Source organism: Ischnura elegans, chromosome 10 (genome assembly GCF_921293095.1).
Source record: "Ischnura elegans chromosome 10, ioIscEleg1.1, whole genome shotgun sequence".
NCBI classification, from domain to species: Eukaryota; Metazoa; Arthropoda; class Insecta; order Odonata; family Coenagrionidae; genus Ischnura; species Ischnura elegans.
This window is the reverse complement of record NC_060255.1, coordinates 60,748,004-60,773,167: the sequence shown is the minus strand read 5'-3', so window position 1 is coordinate 60,773,167 and position 25,164 is coordinate 60,748,004. Positions and strand designations below refer to the sequence as shown.

Sequence of the window (25,164 nt, the reverse complement as noted above, 5' to 3'; positions counted from 1 at the left end):
GGAATCGTGCGCGAAAAACGTATGTAGGAAGACACAATGAAATGAATGGAGAAAGATGACCAAACTCCGTATTTATGACTTTTTTAATGAAATGGAAGTCGTGGATAGGAAATCATGTTGAAATGCATATCGTTTGTAAGGTTATGGATGCCATGTCGTAATCTCTTGAGCGGTAGATTTTTACTCTCCGAGAATAAATAAAAGCTTATCCTTTTTTAAGGAATGGTTCGGAGACGAATATTGCGTCATGTTCTCAATTTTTAGCAAGTCGTATAGAGTCAGAGAAAAAATGAGGAACAAATTTAGGTATTAACAACCTCCGAGGAAACAAAAATTAGATTAATTTGTTGTTCTTACACACAATACACATACATTTATTTGGTCGCAAAAAATCTATAAAACGAGTTTTTTCTTCATCGTCTTCTTTTTTGACCTCTTAATTGGAGAGTAGTCCTGGTATTGAAAAAATTAAGACGCAATTCTTCCAAATTTTCTGTTTATTTTTAAAATTTCATTAAGGCTTGAAATTAAAATGGATGTAACTGTGAGATGTTTACAAAGTATAAGGTAATTTAGCTTTAAGTTGATTACGGTAAATTTTAAAAACTGTAAAATATTGTAAAACCTTATTAATATAACATTGTAAATTATTTTGAAACATTATAGATACTAAGTAAAAATATTCAATGGTAAATTAGCAAATAAGAAACTAGAATTTTGACTCTTATCTTCTCTGCAATGTTTTTAACTGCAATTATTGCATTCTACAAAGTTTGTTTTGTGAAATGTTTACGGCCTGTGAATATGGTTGTTTCCTTCATCAAAGAAAACGAAAGGCATTGATTGCGACTCGTTACTCACCATTAGTGTATTCATAATATACAAATTATTTTGTTTTAGAAATACCGCTTTAGACGAATGGCAATGGTCAATTTTATCCTCATTTGAAAAAGGCCAGATTGGCGCCCATGCGATGCCACTACACGTGATGTCACAGGGACCTAGTTTCTATACGAGTAGATAGGAGTTTTACATCGTCTGAGGTTACCAATGCATGCATGAGGCACAGAGCTCAGGGAAACATGTCTTACTAATCACCTATTAAAACTGGCTAAAGTTGGAAAGTTTTCCTCGTTTGATAAGGTATTAATAATCCTTATTTAAGCCAAGCGCTACCAGCTAGCAGGTTACTCTGCTACCTGCTAGCATCCTGCGTCGTCTCAGTGTTCAAAGTCTCGCCCCAAGGTCACCTCACTTGCGGCAGCGGGAACCAGAACGACGTCACACAGAGTTTTCCCAGCATTCATACATAGCCGTCGCGTTTTCGCGCGCTTGAAAATGTTCACTTTTCATTTACTCGCGAAAAATAGATATCGTCATTTAAAAATCTAAAAGCGTTAAATACGTACTCCAGGAGTAATAATCTTTCGATTTAGGCAATAAAAAAATGATAGGAAACCACCCTATTCCCAACAAAATATTCTGATTTTCAAGCGCGAAAACGCGTATCAGTTGCGCTATCTATTCCGGCACTGACCTTACGCCAAGGACGAGAGTGCTGTCTGTGGATTCCCATTCCCACTTTCAGTATAATATCGCGCTCTCTCAAGGCGATTACCTCACTCACTCCTTTCGGCTGCAACATCCGTCTCACTCTGACTCGCTCCGATGGTTCCACTCGCGAAAGCTCTTCTCAGAAGGTGAGATTCCTCGCCAAAAAAAAAGAAAGAAGTGGCACTTGCTGCCTCTGGATATACTCCCGAAGTTATGGATTTCCTGTTCCTTACGTCAACACCGTAGTGTTTGCTAGGGTACTGTATGACCGATAAGACAGGCCTTTCGCTCGGTTGAAACTGACCGCGTCGAAGAAACGAGATATTCGCTGGTTTGGAAATGAATGTACGTGCGTACACTGACTTAAATTCATACCAACTGAACTCATTTTATTATTTTATTTATAAATGACTGATAAATTTTAATTTTCAGCGTATCTCTCCTCGTTTATCTCGCAGACGATTATGGCTCTCAAATCCATCTTTCCATGGATGTTTATCTTTTATTTATTAACGAACTAATGAATATTTACCTCAAGATACCAATCTTGTCAAAGGTAATTATATTTTGACAAAAAATTAACATTTTTTTAAAATAATATTTTATGTTGTTCTACCTTGTATTACTAAACCAACAAACCAATTTTTGTCCAATTAATGCAATTTCTAAGAAAAAAAAATATAATCGACGCCATTCATCCCTTCCACCAAATTCACCTCATTTTTCGCTTCCGTTTAACTTTATCATATACAACTTCGTTTGCTGCATTTAACACTTCATTTGAAACTTTCTTATAAAATGGAACGACCTAGTTTTCGGTCCAGTTTCTATTTTTAATTTCAGGAAACCTAATTGGTTCATGAAATAATAAATACCAAAAAAAGCGATCAGTCATCCCTAAAAATAACTTACGACGGAAGTTTTTCATGAAAAATTATGATTATTCTTGCATTCAATTTTTCGCCCAAAATAGTTTCAACTCGACGCATATTTGCTTATTTTACGTATCACTTAAAATTCATGGGAAGTTAACATTTTTTCAAAGCTGTTTACACTGCCTCACCATGGCATGCAGCGCATTTACCACCAATTACCTACATGTTTCCCACCCTTCCTTACATCGTCCATTCCACCAAATTCACTCCGTATCTCACCTTCGTATATCGTCTTCGTACTTGATCAAGGTTTGTTTTTTCTCTCCATCGCCCAGGCGCATTATGTGATTAGATGTTTATAAAACTTCTTCCTCTATTTGATTTCTCCGATTACTCCCGCTGGGATTTATGGCACTATATCTCTCTGGTCTCCATTGTAGCCCTCTTACCCTGATTAAGTGGTATTGACTTAGATAGGGGTGAGATCGAGAACCACCGCCAATCCAATCCAACCTTTGGGTTGAATCAAGGATTGAGCGATTCTGGTTAAATTGGGCTAAAAGTAACCTTCCCCGGAATCAAATATGCCATATTAGGAAAATGGCTTCATTATTGTATATTATTTTTTTCCTTTTCTTTACCTTGTTTAATATATAATATAGATGATATTTATACAGATATAAATATGAACATATTTATTGATGATATAAATATATCAATAAATATGTTCAAAGTTTAGAGCCCTGAAGATGATTTAAAAAATAAATCGAAACGTTGGCTGAAACCTATTTTATAAATGACCTAAACTCCAAGAAATACTATATTATTCATTATTGTACCGATTGATTTTTGCACTGCAGGATTGCATGTGCGATATTTAAAAGCAAATGGGATTACATTAGCCGCTGAAATAAAGACTTTAAAATTCTGTGAAAATGCATGCGCTGATTAAGAATAAGTCACATTGACCCACCCACCACCGTATAGGCTCACCTTGAATTAAATCCATCCATTATTCGTTATCTTCCTATTTCAACCATGCCATTATTATTTTTACTTGTGTTCTGTGTTTTTCTTGTCACTGTGTTCTGCGGTTTATTTATCAACCCTTCATATTGGGGAAAATTATTATTTTCGCCCTCAATTTTAGGCCTAACTTACTAATTAGCTGATTTCAACGTAAGTCTCACTCAATATAGCAATTCTAACCATCCTCTGCTTTCATTAAATGTGTATATGCCAATGTGCACAAACGATCAGTAATTCAATAAGAGAAATTTTATACTTTTATTAAATTCCTGATGTTATTTATCCTTCATAAAATATTTTTTGTATAAGTTTGTTCTTTAAGAGTTAAGTTTCCTAGGAAGCTGAATTACCAACGAAGGACTAAGTGAGAAATAAATAGTCAGTGGAATAACACTGGTGATCAGTGCTTCATACAAAATGGAGAATCTACTAAGCTGAAAATTTGAAAATTCAAGTCAAGAAGTTAAAAAAAAGCAAATCATCATATTGAGCATGTTGATATGTATTGAAAAAGTATTATTTTCCTTAAAGACATTTGCGATTTTTGCTTCTGGGGGCAGCTCCCCCTCCTGCTCCTCGCTGGGTCGCCCATGCACATACGTTTAAGTATACACGTCTAATATAATGAATTGAAATTCCTCAGAACGTATAAACTCATTGCGCATGACTTCAGTTCTAATACACCCGTGGGAATTATCATGGAAATAGAATCCAAGGTTGACCACATTGCAATGACTAAGAAAAGAGAATCTAAGTAAGGCGGAAAATTGACCTAGTCATCATGCCACGAGAAGAATAGGTCTACTCTTGGTAATGGATTATGAGTGGAAACCAGCCCGGCATCCGGTTCATGACGTTAATTAATGCTGTGAGCTGAACGTGTCTGCGGAGAGCTGACATAATAGGCTGGATCTTTTTATTCCTTCTTGACGAGGGAAAAAACACGGCAAATCATAGCATAATAATGTCACGAATATTACAGTAGCGGACTCTACAGTGGGCCACTAGGTATGTTGTCACCCAACGCGTATGTAACCACGTTCACTCGACCAAAAGTCGCCGCTTGCGTCAAGAGCTTACCCAGGATCAAAGCCGGGGGGGGGGGAGGGGCAAGCCATAGTTGTTCGAGTTGTAGGTAAGATTTAAGCATGGAATAGGAGAATAAAACCAACGTTTTAAGGAAACTGTGACAGCTCTTTATTAGTTTTTTAAATTGTTTGCTTGAAAAAAATTATTATTGTTCTTTGTGGATTTTTTCTATATGTTTCAGTGTGTGAATCTTACAACAGAGAATACATGTGCCTTTAAGATTCAAGTTACTTCTTAATTTCCATCCAGCTTGAAAACCAACCCGAGACAACACACCCCTGGGCTTCAATGTGTAAATGAACGAGATTTTTTATTAAAAGTTATTCAGTCTTTATGAATGTCGCCAAGGGCGTGCATAGGATCAAAACTAGGGGGGGCAAGCCATGGTTGTTCAAGTTGTAGGTTAGATTTAAGCATGGAAAAGGTGAATGAAATCCACGTTTTAAGGAAACTGTAACAGCTCTTTATTAGTTTTTAAAATTATTTGTTTGAAAAAAATATTACTTTCCTAGAAAACAATTACGAATTTAGCTTCTGGGGGGGCCGCTGCCCCCTCCTGACCCTCGCTGGGTACGCCCATAACTAGCGGCGCTGACGTCACAGCTATCCGAATTTCGCGGGGGCATAAGCTGTATTTAGCTTTTAACCGCAATAAATATAATGATGATATGGTCTACCCGATTCATTACTTTGAAATGCTATTCCTCGCTAGTTCATAATTCATTTTTGAAAACCGATTAAAATGCGATCATCGAAGTGGCAACAATCATCAAGCTTTTGCGAGATGGATTGGCGTCTCCTCTTTGCTGTTCTCTTGGATAATAGTAGCCAGACTTTAGGCACAGCTTTTTTCCGCTTCACTTTCCGCTACCGCGGTTAGCCATATTGTGATTTAAAGAGGGGAGTACATGAAGGAGGGGGAGGCTGCCATAATTCTTCTTAGGAGTACGTAGCCAGGAATTTCGTTCGGAGGGGGGGGGCAAGACCAAGGGGGGTGGGAAATTTTTGAAAAACAGAGTGCTGGCTTGAGGGTTTTAAAGTAATTTTAACACTTTTCGTGATCGAAAAAACTTTATTTGTCAAAGAGTTCTTTTGTAAATTCATGATTTTTCAGTATTTTGTTTTCTTTTATGTATGAAAGTAATTGTTTTTTTATATTTCGGAGGGTTCCGAACTCCCGGACCTCCCACTCGCTACGCCACTGTTTCTCAGCCCTTTCAGTCAGTGTGTCCACTAAAATGGACACGACTTTTAAGGGATTTTAACCTCCTAATGTGAATACTTGTCCATAATTATGGACAATGACGATAAAATTTACTTCGAAAAAATAGCCATTCTTTTTGGTAAAGTGTTCATGATACCATAATTAAGGTTACCTAATATTTAATAAGTAATATTAAATGAGTAATGATTTTCATCGTCATAGAGAAAAATATATCTGACTGAAATGGTTAAGTATTCCATGGAAACCTACCTAGAATACCTTAATAATAATAATGTTCCAAGCAGAGATTTAAAATCATGACTTGAATTGGATGATGGAATTCCAGGCCCACAGTGCAGTACCGAGTGGATGGAGTATTACTTTTTTCATCATAGTATGTGCCAACTAACCGGCGAAATACTTAGTGTGGCTGAGCAGTTTACAGCTAAAAATAGTTTCAGTAAAATAAATTATCATATTCTCTGCTATTTTTCTCTTTTAGGTCTTACTTGACTTTTAAGGCATGAACATTTATTTTGAATTTTTAACATTGTATTAGTTGACCCTTGGGGTGAGGGAAGAAGGGGCCACCTGGCCTCATTCACTCCGGAATAAAAAAAAAACAATACTATAGCGCCCTATGTCGTGCCCCATTCATCCTCAGAATTGACGTGATGACTAGTAGGTATATAGGAATGGCCTACTAAAAAAATAGGAACGGTTCCGGCTCCAAGGCCAGCTGATGGGAGATTCCAAGAACGCAATTCTGTTGAGAAAAAAATTTAATGTAGAAGGTGACGTCAGATTTCTCCTTTGATATTTGACTGAAAAGGACGAAGAAATATATAATAATACAAATTTGAAGTAAAATGTTTACAGCTGACGGCTGTTGCCTTTGAAAATGATTGCTGACGACGAGAGACTCACATGATAAAAAAGCCTCTCGAGTCAGTTCTTCCTCGAATACCTCAACACAATTTAATTTTCGTTATGTATATTCAATAACTGAGAAGAATATTGTTTTTCTCGATTTTTGTGGCCACCATAAGCTACGCTGCGTGAACAGATTTTATTTTAAACTATTTTTGTACTATTTTCCATAACGAATTACGAATTATTTTGTTACTCTCAATCATCGAAAGTCACAATTTATTGAATTTTTACAAAACTTGTCAAATAAATCACACAATAGTTGTATATAATATTAGATTTTCAATCTGCGAATTCAAATTCCTGCGAAGAAAAAATATTCGGCTCAGTTTTCGTTAATTGCGATGGAAATTCATTTTTCTAAAAGTATTAAAAGCATTAATGCAGAAAGTGCGTGCTGAAGAGAGTGAATGAGCCAGTTTTTTGTTGAAAAAGGTTTGCCAAGTATTTGTTTCGGCGATAACTTCATCGCCGCTTTTGGAACGCCCCGAATGTTGGACCACAAAGCTTCTGCTCCCGGAGTGAAAGTGTTTCCTCGGAGCACAAAGGTCCGACTGGACAGCGCGCTGTTGAAACTTGAATTTATATCTTACGATCATCGACCCTCCTAAAGTCAAAGTGGTTTCCACTCGATTCCTAGCCGGTTTATATAGTGTCACTTACCTCTTAGAACAACACGGAGGGAAATCACAGTCAGGTCGTAGATTGAAAAATTGACTAAACCTATTACATTAATTCACGAGCAGTTTATTTTACGGCCGTTTTATATGAGCCCGTCATTGCGCTGGTTATACTTCATTAGTTTCTCATTATAGCGTGGAATTTCGCAAATTCGCGAAAGTGATTAGAACAGGGGCTATTTTGCCATTTCACGTCCATACATTTTCGCATGCGTTCTAGCAACTCACCGCTTTACAAGATGCAATTTTGACTGCGCCATGGTACACGCGTTAGGTTGTGCAATTACGTGCCCCGTGTAAAACGGCTCGTACGAACTCCAACACACTGCGGTAGATCAGATTATAAAAATAGAATAAGAGAGAAAGACTGTAAAACAGGTAGATTTAGCTAGTGTTTATTTCCACGATCGATAAGAAACTATACCGGCAGCGTTGGGACTCAGAAATAGGTTAGTTATCTGGAAATGTTGCTTACTAACTTATTCATATCTCAATGCATGTTTCTGAATTTCCCTAGTATTTGCGTAAATTTTGACTAATGAATACTCTATATACCCTAAAAATTTCAACATATTTCCGTGATTTTTAAGCAAATAGTACCACCTAAGCTGAATTAAGAACGTCGTTTGTGTAAAATTGTTCGTTGGATGGAAGGGAGAGGTGAAGGAGAAAAAAGGAAAGAAAAAGGGGGTTCATTACTTCCCTACCCTTCCCTCAAATTACCTCACAATCAGTTGTCGGTCGCCTCCTCCAATTACTATACCAAGGGGAAGCGTATTTCCTGCTCGACTGGTGTGTGTTGTTGACAGATTAGGTACTCACTTGAGTCTTTTTGAAATTTTCGCATTGTGCCAAGGGGATCGGGTTGGTGTATTGGCTAGAGTGTCGGCTTCCCTCGCCGTGGCCTTGCGGTAAATAGGGTGGTTTCCTATTATTTTTTATTGCTTTAATCGAAAGATTATTACTCCTGGAGTACGTATTTCGCGGTTTTAGATTTTTAAACGACAACATCTATTTTTCGCGATCAAATGAAAAGTGAAAATTTTCAAGCGCGCGAAAACGTTCCCCCTCCCGCCCGGTGAGGTGACCTTGAGGCGAGGCTTAGCGCTGATACGTCGCAGGATGCTAGCGGATAGCTGAGTACCTTGCTGAATGGTAGCGCTTGGCTTAAATAAGAATTATTAATACCTTATCAAACGAAGAAAACTTTCCGACCTAGGCCAGTTTTAATAGGTGATTATTAAGACATGTTTCCCTGAGCTCTGTGCCTCATGCATGCATTGGTAACCTCAGACGATGTATAACTCCTATCCTCTCGTGTAGAAACTAGGTCCCTGTGACGTCATGCGGAGTGGAATCGCATGGGCGCCAATCTGGCCTTTTTTAAATGAGGATAAAATTTGACCCTTGCCATTCGTCTAAACCGGTATTTCAAAAACCAAATAATTTGTGTATTATGAATACACTAATGGTGGGTAACGAATCGCAATCAATGCCTTTCGTTTTCTTTGATGAAGGAAACTACCCTATTGTCGGTCAGAGAATTTTCAGAGCCCGATTCCTGCTTGAATATTGTGTTGATGACATTTCAAGTGCAACAATCCGTCGGATGGGACGTTAAGCCGTGGTTCCCTTGGAGCCTATCGTCAAGAGCAGGCTAATGCCAACGCCGGGTTTCTCTCCACCCTTTCTTTCAAGCCCTTCCCTCATGGCGCAAATGAACTCAGATGTCGGTCGCCTTCTCCAAATACCATACCATACATTATACCAAGTATACCCGAGCGAACATTTTCTTTCACCTTACATATGAAAGTTTGCACATTACTATCAGTACATTTTCAGAAGTATCACTTTTATGCCTGAGATACATAAGTATTGAAAAAGGAATACTCTACAAACCCTAAAATTTTTAAAATGTAAACCTGATTTTTAAGCAAATAATACGAGCTGGGGCGGATGGGTGAAGGACTGAGTGTGGGAGAATTTCATCCGTGGCGCCTTGATAGGCCTTCAAATACGCAGCGTTTGACGCCTGATGTGCGTAGACAAGACTTTTAGACGTGCAATATCATCTGCATAGGCATTCGGCATCTGCATAATACATTCAGTTTTAATCCTACTCCTATTCCCTGGACTTGCAGTTTTACTTTTCGTAAGGAACTTTCTAAAGCTCAATTATATATAAAATATAAAGTAACAAAAAACTTGGTTTAAAGAGCATGAAAAATACTAAAACACTACGTGTTACTAAATTCACACGCTAAGTTTCCCTAAAATTCAAAATCTTCCAAACTAATTTTCGCCCCAATATTTCCAGGTCAGATCTTTTCCGTTAACTCCGTCATTTTCGCCTTAATTCAACAATAACAGCAACAACAATGCCATCCGCCCCCCCTTTCCCTTAATTTGCCATGAAATACGACGCGAACAATGGCTTTATGCGTCCGATTGAGTGGAAGTGATGAGAAACTAGCTTCATATTGATGAACATAAAAATTTGCGGCATAGTCCTCAGGCTGTCGCGAGTCAGCCACGCTCCAATTGGACGCAGTGGAAGCGAGTGATGTATTTCAGAGGCATCCAAGCGTGAGGAAGGAAACGTCATTCTGCTTATCATTCGTTCCCATGTAAACTGGGAGGAACACTGAAATCGACTGCCAAAATTTCACGATCACGAATACCACAACTGAGTCGTTCTAGACGTGTTGTCACCCTCCGCGCATATAAATGGGTTTACAAAAGTCGCCACTTGAGTCGTTGACGCAAGGACGATCAAAATTTCACGGGGATGTCTGTCACTGGGACTGTCAACCGAAGTTCCTACTCGAGATGGTTATTAGTGCTGGTGAAGCCTTCTCGGGTTTTCCAACGGGTGAGTTGATTGCAGGCCGTCGTTTCGATGGCTGCCTCTGCTATCGTCGTCAGGGCATGGCAAATTCGAGACAGGTGCCGGTCAGTTTCGCGCCAAAACTCGTCAGGTTACTTCTGATTGACTCGCGCTAGTTTCCTTTCCGCCTTGATTTTTCTTAGGAATGGGTTTCAGTCGGCGCGTGCAGCCTGTGTCACGGTTGAAGACCTTTCTCTCCATTCTGCTTCATGCTCTGCCACGGCATATTGGTTATTAGTATAACTCCACCCAGGCCCGGAACTAGGGCGAGGCAGCGGGGGCACGTACCCTGGGCGGCAGAGTTCAAGGGGTGGTACAATTTGAAAAGTTTATTTTTTAAATTTATTAAAATTTTCAAAAATTATCAATTTATAAATTATTAAACAATAAAATTAATAAAACTTCTTAATAGCAAACATACAGTGTGTAATTTCAGCAACTGCATCTCAAAGAAATTGCTTATGAATGTACGTATTATATTTTAGTGGTGGAGGAGGGAGGGAGCAAGAAAGGGAACAGGGGGGAGGGGGTGGCAAACTGATCCTCCCCCCCTGACTCTACTGGTTCAGGAAGATTTAGATTTTGTAGATTACCCCCAACCTGGCTCCCATCCCAATTTTAATTTCCCTCTTTAATTCACAATAAGGCCTACTCCCTTTCATTCTATCTAAAAAAAAAATCTTATTTTCATTCTTCCTCCCCCTTAATTACCGTTTAATTCTTCTGCTTAATCCTGTGTTCAGCATCCCTTCCTTATCAGTTGCAAAATTAAACATTGAGAAGTTTTGCCATGAACATGAATCATTTGCAATTGATTGTTCTCTTACAATTTCCAGGCTTTTCCTGCAATGTCTGATAGCAGTGGCAGTAGCTACAACTACAATGGAAAGTACAACTTCTGATGATGACTACACATCCACCATTGCAATGACAACAACTGGCGATGATTCAACTGTTCGGTACGAAGAGCCATCACTCATTAAGAGGAATGGTATTAATGTGAACATTCCAAGTCTAAGGCCTGAGAGACACAAATTCACAGAATTAATACCAGAAGACTACAGCATTCATGACCCTCCTCCTTTGATTGATGGTGAGTTCAGAATTTCCATGACAAACCTCATTATTTTAGTTTCTGTGCAATATACTGTAGTCTCAGTAATTGCCCTGATAAAAATTATGAAGCAATAAGAGACTTAGGTTATGTTAACAAGAGTATTTTGAATTGAAATCTTCTTTAGACCTTAATGAAGGTGTCTATAAAGGATTTATATAACTCTGAAGAATCCTATTGTTGTGCTTGTTTTGAAAACCTCTGGTATTGTCGAAAGAAATTTCTTTAGAAGTTTTGGATACCTTTGTTGAAATCTTCTCTGAATCTATGGTTACGAAACCTCCACAAATCCTGCTGAAAACCTCTTTTTGGCACTTAGTAACTAATTATTTTGATGAGGCAACATAGAAAACCTCAAACAAGTCTCTTGGAAACTTCTAATGAGAAATTCAAGGCTATCCTTGGAATCTTTCACAAAGTGACTCTTGGGAAGCCTCCTAAATTTCTGTTGAAAATCTCATAGCCCTTCAGAGGTCAGAGATGAGAGCCTTTTTTCTGCTGGGAGATGCAGAGCACATAAAAGGCCTTTGTTATCTCTCCCGTTCCTTTTCCTGAGGGCATGTGGGGAGGATCCCATCCCCTTTGCAAAAAACAAATACCCACATACTCGTTTCTGAGTGAAAACATCTTAATATGCTCATTCCTTTCCTGAATGGCCCCATGAACACCATTCCTCTAGAAAGTGGAATGTGCCAGTGCCCACTGATGGATATCAGCTTTGCTGATTTCTGAGAAACTTTTTTGCTACCTGGGCAACAGACTGAGGTAGTGGCGGTTCGTGATTCAAATGCTGGGAGGGGCACACTCCACCGGGGGGGTCAAAATTTTTTAATATTTTGTTTATTTTAGTGAGTTTTTCAGGCAATCTAGAGACCACTAATACACAAAACAATCACTAACACTAAAACACCAACAGTCACCAACTGGATTAACTCAACTACAACTAGCCCTATTTACACGAAAACAATTTACGCATAGTAATTCAACTGGTCACCAAAACAAGGTATTCTGCAACACCAAGATTATACGGCCGCCGGGTGGCGCGGCGATGTCAACTCACTAGATACATCATTCTGCGCATGCTCGGGCGGCGTCCCAAGATTTCCATAAGGCACAAGCTTAGACTCGTCATAGCACCAGCAGCCCCCACTACTACCATTCTTCATATAACTGCATGGTGTTGGATTGGGACGTTCCGGCCAGTGCCCTGCGGCTACAAATGTGTACTTCTCGCGCTATTTTTGCGTGTTTTCCCTGTATTTTCGATGTATGAGATTGAAAATACACCTTGGTTAATAGATGTATAATTACAATTGAATGGGTATTTAATTTATTTTCCTTTTTCAAATCTTTGGGAGGGGCGGTGTCCGAGAGTCCTTATGGGCAAGCTACCACTGGACTGAGGCCAGTGTCAGACGAAGCATTGGTTTCATTTAACTCAGACACATTTGCAATGTATAATTTTAGATGAAATAACATACTGGCCTAATCTCAAAATATTTAGTTGGACTCCTTTAAATTCTCTCAGCATTGACAGTTGTGAAACTTCTACAGTCCTTTGGAAAACCTTTCAATTGCATTTGAGAAATAATGATTTTGCATTGTCAGGTTTCCTAGAGATTTTGAATGGGACTTAGCCTTGAATCTCTCTTGCAGGCTTCCAAAAACCTCTTCAAACAGAGTCAATACATACAATTCATTAAATCTATTTGTCCATCTCCTTTTGGAAGCGACCCCATTGTGGCAGTGGGATCATGTAAGAAACAAAATGTATGTGTAGCATGCAATAAAAATAACACATGGAAAATGCATGTATTTTGTTCGGCTCAAATAAAAGGAATAATTATTGCAGTCATAAGTGGTGTGTTCTACAGTGGCACGGCAAGGGGGAGTTTTGGGGGGAAACCCCCCCCCCCCCAGGAGCTCAGAGAAATTTTTAAGTTTAATCCATTTTACTTGATTGGATTGACACTACTAATAGAATAGTGTAAGGATTAATAAAATATCCCTCAAAAAGCCGTAAAACTCACCATTTTGGACCATTTATCTTGAAATTCCACAATTTACTAATCTCGCACATACCGCTTATCCTGGTGGGTATTCCATACCCCCACACATCCCGGTATTAGTTGCACCTAAACCCCACCTCCCCCCAGCCTTAATTCCTAGCTGTGCCCCTGGTGTTCTGAATTGTGGCTAGAGGTCCATTTCGAATGGTGCCATCCAGTCTGGCAGGAGAATTTCCAACCCATGGTCACACCTTTAACTTCTAGTCTTACCATGGTGTCACCAGGATATACAAGGGACACGCCAACTTTCATGATGCTGACTTCTTATTTCCCTTAATGGGGACAGCTGAAAAATGAAAATAGTAAAGTTGCTATTGCATGGGGTGGAGGTAGAGTAGGACTCATTAGTGGATCATGCTGTTGGGAAAGTGTTAAATTGGATATGTACTCGGTACAGACAAGAAATCCTTAGCGTACTGGATTAAAATATTATTGACTTTTTAACTGTCACTGATTAAATGCATGGTTTCATTTCTTAAAAATGCAATATCTTCTGCTCTAGGTGGACCTGTTCCTGTGAAATTTTCTGTGAGTATAAAGAACATTCCAGACATCAATGAACTCAAACAGGTAAACAAATCAGGTTAAAACAAATATGTATCTGTAAATGAAAATATTGATCATCAACTAGTTATTTGAATGTAGACTTCGGATTTTTCAGATGATCAGTGTTGAAATGAATTTACGAATCTACTGGCAAGATACAAGACTTGCTAATGCTGCTAATTCTCTCTTTCAAGGCAGCAAAACAAACCATTCGTACCTCAGTTTGAACCCAGTGGCTTTGTCCAGCATATGGGTACCTGATATCTATACAGGTATGAATTTCTACTTGTAACTGAAGTATGGAGTATGGTTGATTTCAATTGGAAAAAAAATTTTCATAGTAGGAATATCACCATTTATATGAGGGCTATTTTTATTCAGCCAGCTTTTTGAAATGCTTTTATTTTATCCTTTATGTATTTGCATTTCTATCCTACAGACTATGCCAAAAGTGTATCCAACCAACGCATACTTTCACCGCCAATTTCCTTAAGGATTTATCCAAATGCTACAATAAGATATTCTGCTAGGTAAGTTTCACGACTCCTGTATTCATCTCCTTATTCAAGGCAATACATACCATTGATCCATTGGTGGTCCATAATCAGTCCAAATATTTTAATTAATCCAATATAATGGGTCATCTAAAATCATCATTTGCATCCTTGATGGTTAGTAATCCAAATTTAACTAGGAATTAAGCCATAATTAGGGTGGTTTACTAATATGTGCAGTGATTATTAAAGATAAATATCAGTCAAATAGATGAGACAAATAAATTTTTTACGATTTTCCTCTGAATTAAAAATACTACTCTACTAGATACATGGGGAAAAAATTAATTGCTAAGCTTGCATCATCTATCATATGGACATGATTGAAAAGTGATTAAAATAGTGCTCAGTAACCTTAGTGGGTGAGTTTTATGGAGTGGTTATAGCTAATGAAACTAGATAGCTCAGGGTTTTATACCTATAGCTGTTTCTTCAAAAGTAGCCACCATAATTGGTAACAAAAATCAAGTATCCATAGAGCAGAAAGGGGCCTTGTTTATGAATCTGATAAATTCTTTATTTAAAATGACAAGAAGCTGATTATTACAGTAAAATAATATTGAAGTTTTATTATGAAACATCCATGTGATGAAGCTTTTTACAAATTGTTGCTGTTGCAAGAAGTACCCTTGTCACAAGTAATTAAGTTTTTGTTAAAACTTCGCAGCAGAAGTGTGGCTCCAAAATTGTGTGCCCTTCTTTCGGATATATGCTCGTGTACTTTATGAAGAAAAAATGTTTAAAAAGTTCTTTTTTTGTTTTTGAAATGCCATGATTGCCCATCGCTCGCTGCCATAATGAAACATGCATCATATATGTAGCATCTGATGAAATTTTTCCTTTCTTATATGCTGGTATTTACAGCTCTTACTTGATTCATCTTTACCTAGAATTCTCTCTTCAACCATGCTATTCTACTGGCAACTTATTTTGTGCATCATCCATCACTAGCTAGCATCTTAGGTAGTGAAACTCTTACACAACTTCAAGATTTGTTTTCTTAGTTATATGTTGGTCCTGGTATCATCTTCTAATGCATTCTAATAGCTTTGTTTCCTTTTTACAGATTTTCCCCAAATTTTTTATTTAAAGAACCTAAAATTTTCACAGTTCATGAATGTATATTAATTCCTAAAGCTCTCTGAGAGTCTCTTTGGGAAAAAGAAGATTTTTAGGGAAATAAATATCAAGTATTATATTTTTCACAGATTGATTTGCCATATTTTAGCCACAATTATTTAGTGAAACTTCATTTTTTGGCAGGATAATGATGGAGATGGCATGCCCAATGGAGTTCAGAATGTATCCTGCAGATTCACAGCGGTGTGATTTAAGGCTTGAGAGTTGTAAGTTTTTTTATTTGGGGAATTATTCCATGTATTTCCACAATTGTTGCAATTCAACCATTTGGCTAGGTGTTAGTGATGGACACAAAATGTATAAAGGACAGATTATAAAATATGAAGTACAAACATTAATAATTATAATTATTCGCATTATTTATATAGTTTCACTGGGGGTGTCCATAGCTCCTAAAACTCCAGCAGGATTTCTGGCTCCCCCAGTTGATTTTCCATATTTTAGCCACAATGATTTAGTTAAACTTTATCACACAAAACTTTGTCATGCTTTTGATAAGTACCTATCCATTATTAATTTGGAAGGGCTCCCATTTTTTCGCAGGTAACCTCGAGCACTCTCATTAAGTTTAGCATTCTCCTGTCCTCCAATGCAGGAAGGAAAATTTTAGTGTGTATGAGAGCAAAGTTTAATCCATTTTACTTAATTGGATTGATATTACTAATAGAATAGTGTAAGGATTAATAAAATATCCCTCAGAAAGCCGTAAAACTCACCATTTTGAACCGTTTATCTTAAAATTCTGCAATTTATTAATCTCGCACCTACCGCTTATCCTGGTGGGTATTCCATACCCCCACACACCCCGGTATTAGTTGCACCTAACTCCCCCCCCCCAGCCTTAATTCCTAGCTGAGCCCCTGATGAGAGCTGCCTCAGAGGTTCAATCTTACTCCCCAATTGTGATCCTTCCTCCCCAAATAATAACCTTTTTGAATGCAGTATTACAAATGCAGGATTGCAAGATTACAAATGTACTTTTGCTTTATAGTTTGACTTAATGCGTGCTTTTTCCTCCTTGGCTTTAATCAATTCCAGCCCAACATGCCCAATATCTCCATAAAACTTGCTTCCTTATAAAACTTAACACTACTATTCTTGCAGCTAAGCACTGAACTCTTTTCTGCTGTTTAATCTCCCCTTTCAGATGAGGATCACAAACTGGCTCCTAAGTTACTATTAAATAGGCTTAATATGCATTTTTAATGCCAAGTCTTTACATAGTCGGTAACTTTAGGAAATCTGTGAAGGTGTGAATGAGCATCCTAATGCATCCTTTTTTTCATTTTTCAGATGGGTTCACCAGAGAAGAGCTCTACTTCTCATGGGTTCCTGAGGGAAAGGCAGTGAACATTGCCCACCGCCTAGCCCACTTTGATTATGCTGTCAACTTGATTGGTGAGAAGGGAGATGTCAATTTTCCATCAGGTGGGGATATTTTGGTGAATAATTAATTGTAAAAACTGTAAAAAAAAATACAAAACGCAAGCATATTCACATGCATAAATTGACATTAGACAAGTACATAGCCAAAAATTTGCCACCGTGTGAGCTTGGATCGTATTTAGGTTGCCAACACCGGTAATTTGTAGTCAGATCCTTTTGAAAAGATAAGATCAGTTTTCTGATGCTAGTCAGATCCTAGCATCATTTTTATTATGCTGAGATTTAAAGTCGTCACTCCTTTTTACCGAAATGGCCATAGTTATTATGGGTTGGTGTCAATAGTCGTTTGCTTCCAAAATCTGCCTTATTATTTAAATTTTGAACATAGGGCTCAGAGAGCACTTACTTACCTTAATATTGCAGATCAGTGGCTTTTGCTGGCCATTTCAATACTTTTGTGTAATTTCTTAACAATCAACCTTCGATCCAAAGCATTGGTGTTTCATATGATTTAAAAGAATGAATTTTGCTTTTGTTTTTTTATTTAGAGATTAACTACTTTATTTTAAAATGGCAAACTACAATTTTTCAAAAGACAGCATAATATTACTCCTTCAGCAAAAATCGAAAAATTTTAGATGACGTAATATTACACCAATAGTGTTAATATTATCCCATTTTCAGCAATTTCAGGTATTTGATACTGATATCACTTTACAGCTCTAAGTAATTTAGAGAAATTTAGAGGGTAGGTACCCCTTACCATGGTATGGTATGGTATTGGAGGAGGCGACCGACAGCTGAAGTCATTTGTGCCATTAGGGAGGGGGAAGGTAAGGAAGGGTGGAGAGAAACCCGGCATCGGCATTAGCCTGCTCTTAACGAAAGGCGCCAAGGGGACCACGGCTTAACTTCCCATCCGACGGACAGAGTGTTGCGCTTGAAATGTCCTCCACAGCATTCAAGCAGGGATCAGGAAGTCTCAGAAAATTCTCTGCCACTGCCGGGATTTGAACCCGAGCCCACAGGGTGAGAAGCCAACACACTAGCCACCACACCAACCTGATCCCCAGGGTACCCCTTAGCTTTCTCCAAAGGGATAGTTCATACAATTGATGCAGTTCCAAAAGCAGGCAAAAAACTTTTGGTGGGAGAGGAGGCTAAAGCCCCACAAAGCACCCTCCATGGGTAAATGACTGCCCCTAGATGAAATCAATTATGTATTTGTATTTTGCATTGAGTAGGAGACAAAATATCACAAAGTATGTATCTCATGGCAAGCAAGTCATTCACTCATTCAAGATGATTAAAAGCAATTCTGAAGTGGTAAAATAATGTTGAAAAATGGTTTTAGAATTAATTTTTTTATTTTCAATCAAAGCACCTTATTTTGAGCCTTATTTACTTTTGAAATAGGAAGCTATCCTGCAATTTCTATCTGCATTAGATTCCAAAGGCGAATGAACTATCACCTGCTGCAGACGTACATTCCAAGCGGTCTCTTTGTTGTCGTCTCGTGGCTGTCATTCATGGTCCCGAGGGAATGTGCTCCTGGAAGATTGGCAATTTGCATGACAACACTCCTCACTCTCACGGCAATGTTTGGAGCAGTCAGGTAAGACTCATTTGTGTACATGAATGTCGTGTTATTGATACCTCTGCATTGAATAAGATGATAGGGAGAGCCTTTCAAAACAGTTTCCGTACTTGACCACAGTCGGTCAGCTGCTGGTTGGTCGTTTCCCATTCCTCATTCTTGACAGAGAAATGGACAAAGAGCCTGCACACTTATGGGGTAATCAGACACCTGTGGTCAAGAATGGTTATGCTTAATCGTGGAGTCATAGTCATACTTACCCAACTGACCAAGAAATCATGCCTAACTTTTAGCAACTCCTCAGAATGCTCCCATTAGATACAGATTCGAGCGAAGAAAATTTGTTAGTGAATGCCCAAACAAGTGTCAATTCACCTGAATTCATTCATTCTTGCAGGTTGACAATGCGAATGAGTGATTGAGACAGCCACACTCGGTTAACTTGAGGCTCATGCGAATCCATTTCCAGCTGAGTAAAAGTTAGTGTGCTTGGGAGGCACTTTGCAGGGCTCTATTGACAGAACTGGCAAATTTTTAGGGATATTCCTTAACTTCAAAATGTCGTCGGCAGATCAAACAAACTTCTTTAGCAGTAAACTGAGTTCAAGCTGTGTTATTCTGAGGTAGCTTACATCAATAGTTGCAAGTTCAGCATTGTCAAGCCTGTACTGTGATTATTTCCACTCCCATGTATTTAATATGTTTATTATTTGAGGATGTATCCATCTTGTGATGAAAATATTCCCTCTCCAGAAAGGTGCAATTTATCTCTACTTCCACTTCCCTTGCTGCCTTCCCTTCTGCTATTCCCTTCTCTTCAGTTTGACTTGACTCGACGCAGTGTAAACATGCCTGAGTTCGTCAAAATTTCTGGTTCCCTTGGGCTGTATTCAACTGCATGCAAGGCCACAGCATTAATTGCGCATTTGCAACATGAAATATTCAATTAACGATCGTAAATAACATTATTCTTCATTTACACATGCTTAAACATTGGCGTATCTTCAATAATTAATCAAGAGTTTTTTTTCCCACCGCTGATCGTCGTCTGCAATAATAAAGCAGACGTCCAAGTAAACTTGAAACATTCCTTGTCACTAAGTAAATAAAATAATTAATTCCCTTGTACGAAGACAATTCTAATGGAACAGTGTAGCCTTGCATTAAAATGCAAATATCCTGATGCTTTTACGTCATTTTTATTTTTTTCATAAAGACAGCAGAAAATATCGAAAAAGTATAAAACTCGTGCACGGATAAGCCGCTGCCTGATAATCGGAAGTCTACTGTGCTTTGTTCCAACACAAATTGGAATGTTTATTTGATAGCCAAGAAGCCTTTAAGAAATCTGAATTATATACATATATAAATCATTTTGGAATCTTTACGAAATCATGATTGTATGCATGTTTTTTTAATAACCATGATTTTTTTCATTTTTTTTTAATTTACCCATTAGACTTTGTACTGCATTGTGCAAACCTTTTTGGAGGATGTAAAATTACGAATTTAAAATTAAAATTTTAAAATTTTTTTCCATTTAAGAGAGGAAATGTTTTTGAATCCCTCCATCTGGTCCAAGTTGCTGTGGGATGACCTATATGCCTGTACTAAGTCAAGCTTTTTCAGTCAATTTTATTTTATTTCTCTTCTTAGTAATAAAGCTGCAATTTCCATTCTTTTTAAATTTGCAATGTTTTTATTCTTTTTTACAAAGCCACTATAATCCAACTGTAAGCTTGCTATTCACATTGCATATCGACATTGATAATTATTTATCAATGCGGTTTTAAGGTTCTTCAAGCAATATATGTACATATAATGTTATTTTTAGGTACATGATATGTTATTTGCAATTTTTATAACTTGCTAATTTTCTGTACTATTTTATAAAGGCAAAATACTCCCACTGTGAGCTATATCAAAGCCTTGGACATCTGGATGGTTGGGTGCATCATTTGCGTTTTTTTTGCCTTGGCTCAGTTTGCTTCTGTTCTTCGGTAAGTATATCATTACTTCTTTTTCCTTATTTTCCCACTTATCTAGCCAGCACAAACGATACAGCATCTTGAGTACAAAGGACTTAGTGGGGAAAGCAAAATGAGGATATCAACTCCTACTACAAATTTTCAAATGTCAGCCAATTTTCAGTCTCTCCATTGTTAATATGAATGTGGTTTATGTCAAACTTTGGTTGCTTTCTCTGTTAAAACTACTTGGGTTAAAATGAATACCCCTTGACTTCCCGATGCCACAAGAAGAACTGCTTCAATTTATTCATAGGCGGCAGCACATTACATAAAAACAAAATACTCACTGAATGCCATTTGAAATGAATATTTGAATTACTAACACCTCCCTTCATTCAGGTATTATTTTAACAAAACTATCTTTCGGAAAGCTCAATAATACGAGTACAACTATGTTATCGCCACTGAAAAGATTGCGAACTGTCAAAGAAAGCTCTCAATGAGTCTGGGAAGCACTCTTAAATAACAGAATAACTGCATAAATAAATTGTTTTTATGCATATTATTATGAACATTACAAGACATTTAAGTGAAAGTTTGGATTATCCGTGTTTTCCACCGTTATCCACTTTTGAATTATTCGTGCCATCTCTCCCCATCATTAGCCTGGATAATTGGGAGTGTACTGTATGTGGTAATGTATGTGCCAATCTTTGGCCAGTTAATATTTTTTACAGTGGCTTGTGAAAGCAGTTATCTCAAATGGATGAGAATATTATTTCTTCATTTTGGCACTTAAGTGGTAACTTATATGTGATGCCTATTTCAGATCAAAGTGATATGTGTAACTGATGTATTGTGTGTCAAAGTGATTTATAAATTTTAAAGGTGGTTATTGTATAATATGCAGTTTTAGTGAGTTTTTCTTGAAAAAAATCCCATTTCTTTCAGGTTGGATAAGCAGGCAAAAGTCAAAGAACGGAAAGCTAAGAAAACTCCATCACCTACCTCAAAATCTGCTTGCAATGGCAAAGGGCACTCAAACTGGGGCTGCACCAACACAAATGGCCTCTTCAGAACTCTTTCTCCTGAGTCAGAGGGTGATGTCAAGGTAAATTTCCGGCCATACGTATAATATAAAATGAATTGCTGTGCATTAGTCTTGCTAAAACTCAAGAACGGCTGGATTTGCTTCTCTTTGATTTTAAAGTATTCGGGAAAGTTCAGGGAAGGTTTAAAAGGCAAGAATATTATTCTGCAGGGCCCATCATTAGCCCTTGAAATGGGCAATGACATTTACATAAGAAATACATGTTAAATTCCTTATTAATGCCTGCAGGCCTTTTTCCTTTTACACACTTGAATTAGTGATGATGGTCAGATATAGTTGAAGAGTAAAATTGGAAAGAAAAATAAATACACATTCTTATGGCAATCAATTTTCGTTTTCCACGTGATTTACCGTGAAAGGACATAGCTGAATAAGAGTCCCCCCTCCAGGATTTTTTCCTTATTTAAGGCATGCGATTTGGGATCAAATAGGACTAATCTTTCCACATTTCCAGCATGCTAGAGGCCCACTAGGGGCCGGCTAGCTCTAAAATACGACTCACTTTTTTTTAGATATCTCGGTCAAGAAAGCCTATTGTTGAATGCGGTTGCAGCATTTGAAAGCTTACTTAATAGATAATAGAAATTACAATTGTTTTCAGCAATTTTCAGTGGGAAAAAGAGAAATGTCATTAATTTGAAAATTTTGAATGCATGTTTTCATAAAATATTTTTGAGAGGGCCATGAAGAAAAAATGTTTTCCGGGGGCATTTTTAATACCTTTCGACTAGCGTATTGGAAATTTTTGCGGTGGTGAAACATGGCGAAAAAAAAGAATAGTATACGATTTTGGCTAATTTGTCCTTTTATCTCTATGTTCTGCCCCTCCATATCATCCTTGAGATCATTTTATAAACATTTTGCCCTCCCACAAATGCAAACGCTCATACCGATTGTAATACCCACCACAGGGACTGATGTTTGTGGAAACTGGTCCCGGGAATTGCTCCAAAAACTGCCACATTTTGTGAGAATGTAGATTATGAAAATGAGCTCAATTTGAGTTTTCCTTGCATATATCTATGCACAAGTGTTGTTTCATTTGTGGATATACCGCTACAAAATATCTCTGCCCCATACCCTTGGAAGCTAGATTGCAGATCGTCATCTGAGAGGAGGTTGATCATTCCCTTAAAAAATGTGGCCTGTAAAGATCATCTACAATAAGCGGATTTATACCAATGATATTCCCACCTTCCATATCTATTGCATCAGTGTTTCCTTGCGTGTATCTGAAATTCATCTACTTATTGACAAAATTGCAGATTTAGCAGACGGCATGTGCCACTTCCATTTTCCAGAGAAATGTTTGTTGGCAAACTCTTACAGATTTGTCATGAGAACGAGTAGCTGAATAACGTAGTATGTTAATGTCGACGAGAAAATTGTATGTTAGATTATAGTTACTCAAGGGCTGATAGTTATTCTTTTCAAGCTGCAAACTGGTAACTTTAACAGTACTAGTTCCCCTTTGCAAACTATTCACCATACACTCTAAAATCAATCTTGCTATTGGCCCATCCATTCAAAATGATGGGTTGTGGTTTATATGCCCGGAACTTATTTGGGCAAACAAAATGATGCCAACACTATAAAATTAATCTTGCATCCATTCAAAACTTTCATGGAAAAGGGTGACATTTCGATTCAGGATAGAGGATTTCGGGATGTTATGTTATAAACTGATGGTGATTTAGACTTCAGTGTGCTGATACTGGCATTGAAATGCATGCCTGCTCAATAAACGACTGAAGAATCGAATCAATCCTGATTCGTCATTAAATAAAGATGGGTAATGGTAATATATATCAAGGGAAAATAAATTTGGATAATGAAGGACAGGAAAATATTGCAGAATAGAGTGTTTTCTCAATAATGGAATTGGGAAATGGCGTGATCATGATGCTGAAATCAGTGAGGAAGTTATAAATGCAATGCAAGCTAGAGAAGGTTCCGAAAATATTTTGAGAGCAGATGTTACATTTATTGTTTATGCTGAGACAGTCATTCATTTGTGTAGTTTACATAGTGACACTATTTAATGCTAAGTGCACAAAAAAATTCTTTTCTTTGATTATTTATAATGCTAAGATTAAGACTAAGATAATGCTAACTAACTTTCCCGCTAACCATACTCATGACCAGCAAGAGACAGATAATAATAATAATAGTTGTATTGGCGTATCAAAATTGCATTATAGAGTGACTGAAAATGAAGCAGATATAGACTCATTTTCATGCTCCATCTCCTTAACTTTTACCCTTTCAGCCAGGTCCAGTTGAAAGGTTAATTTGACGTATACTTCTTTTTTAATTGTAATTTTAACCTAAACTTTTTCTTCCACCAGAAATGGAGCCCCAACTCAAAAGAAGACTCACATTCTTTGGACTTACGGATAAATGACACTGAAGGATCTCAAAGTTGCCAAAGAAGATACGAAATGAGTATTGAGTTTCTCATACTAGTAAGGAAGAGAATCATAGCTTTCTGTCCCTTAATAGCAATTGGAACATTCACAGTGTTTAATATTTGCTATTGGCCATGGATTTTAAGTGCTCCATCCTTTGGCAAGGAATGTGACTGAGAGGAAAGGACTGAAATATGACTGAAACCCATTTCAGGGTCCTCCTTTTTAAGGTAATTTTTAGCATATATGTGCGGACAAACTGCGATATCACGAATGAAAAATAATAGCAATAATTAAGATATTTTTCAGGGCATTTAATATGCTACCTAATGAATATGAAAATTTAGTTTAGTTTAAAAAAAATAGTAAAATTTGATTCCCCAGAAGATATAAATAATCTTATTTAGCTGTTGCTGTTAAATTACAGCATCAGAGTAAAACAAAAATAAGGCATACATAACTCATCAAAGTAACACGTGTCCATGTATTGTGGATAAAATTATATACTCAACTTTAGTGAACAAATGTGCAAAACGAATACACAACTACAGAATCATTCATAAGCAAGTAATAAAATGATGGCACTTTCTTTGCCAAACGGTGGGGACCTATTTTTATTTACATCACAGTCCAACCAACACAGCAATATATCCAAGTCATAATTTTGTAGTTGCATACTTTCATTTTAGTATTTAAAAAAAGTAAATGTAGCTCTTGCAAAACTGGGAGCTTCTCTAAGTCAACATGTTTAATCACTCCAACCCAGTCAGCACAAAAGATATTTTACCCCATAATTACTCTAATTTTACACATATATAGTTTCACATTATATACACACTATCGATGAAAGGCTATGTTCATTAACAAAAATTCAAGTACTTAAAAATTACCTGATTATTTTCGTAAATATTTAGAGAAGAGTACTAATTTTCATTGGATAATTATTTTTGTAAAAATAATTTTATGAAAGATCGAATTCACATCTTGGCAGTTGGCTATTTTGGATCCTCAACTGCGATTT

At 37.4% G+C, this 25,164-nt stretch overlaps 1 protein-coding gene across 3 annotated transcripts in view; it reads left to right on the top strand.

Annotated features, from left to right (window-relative positions):
* LOC124167025 (glycine receptor subunit alpha-4-like) overlaps positions 1-25,164 on the top strand; it is an 88,208-nt gene that overhangs the window by 58,120 nt on the left and 4,924 nt on the right. For all 3 annotated transcript variants that reach the window (XM_046544793.1, XM_046544791.1, XM_046544790.1), the window contains 10 exons: positions 11,085-11,341; positions 13,934-14,001; positions 14,093-14,249; positions 14,417-14,507; positions 15,795-15,877; positions 16,965-17,099; positions 18,474-18,672; positions 20,550-20,654; positions 21,576-21,735; positions 24,084-24,373. In XM_046544793.1, coding sequence (XP_046400749.1) covers positions 11,131-11,341; positions 13,934-14,001; positions 14,093-14,249; positions 14,417-14,507; positions 15,795-15,877; positions 16,965-17,099; positions 18,474-18,672; positions 20,550-20,654; positions 21,576-21,735; positions 24,084-24,320 — 1,446 coding nt within the window. In that variant the 5' untranslated portion in view covers positions 11,085-11,130 and the 3' untranslated portion in view covers positions 24,321-24,373. The remainder of the gene's footprint in view (positions 1-11,084; positions 11,342-13,933; positions 14,002-14,092; positions 14,250-14,416; positions 14,508-15,794; positions 15,878-16,964; positions 17,100-18,473; positions 18,673-20,549; positions 20,655-21,575; positions 21,736-24,083; positions 24,374-25,164) is intronic.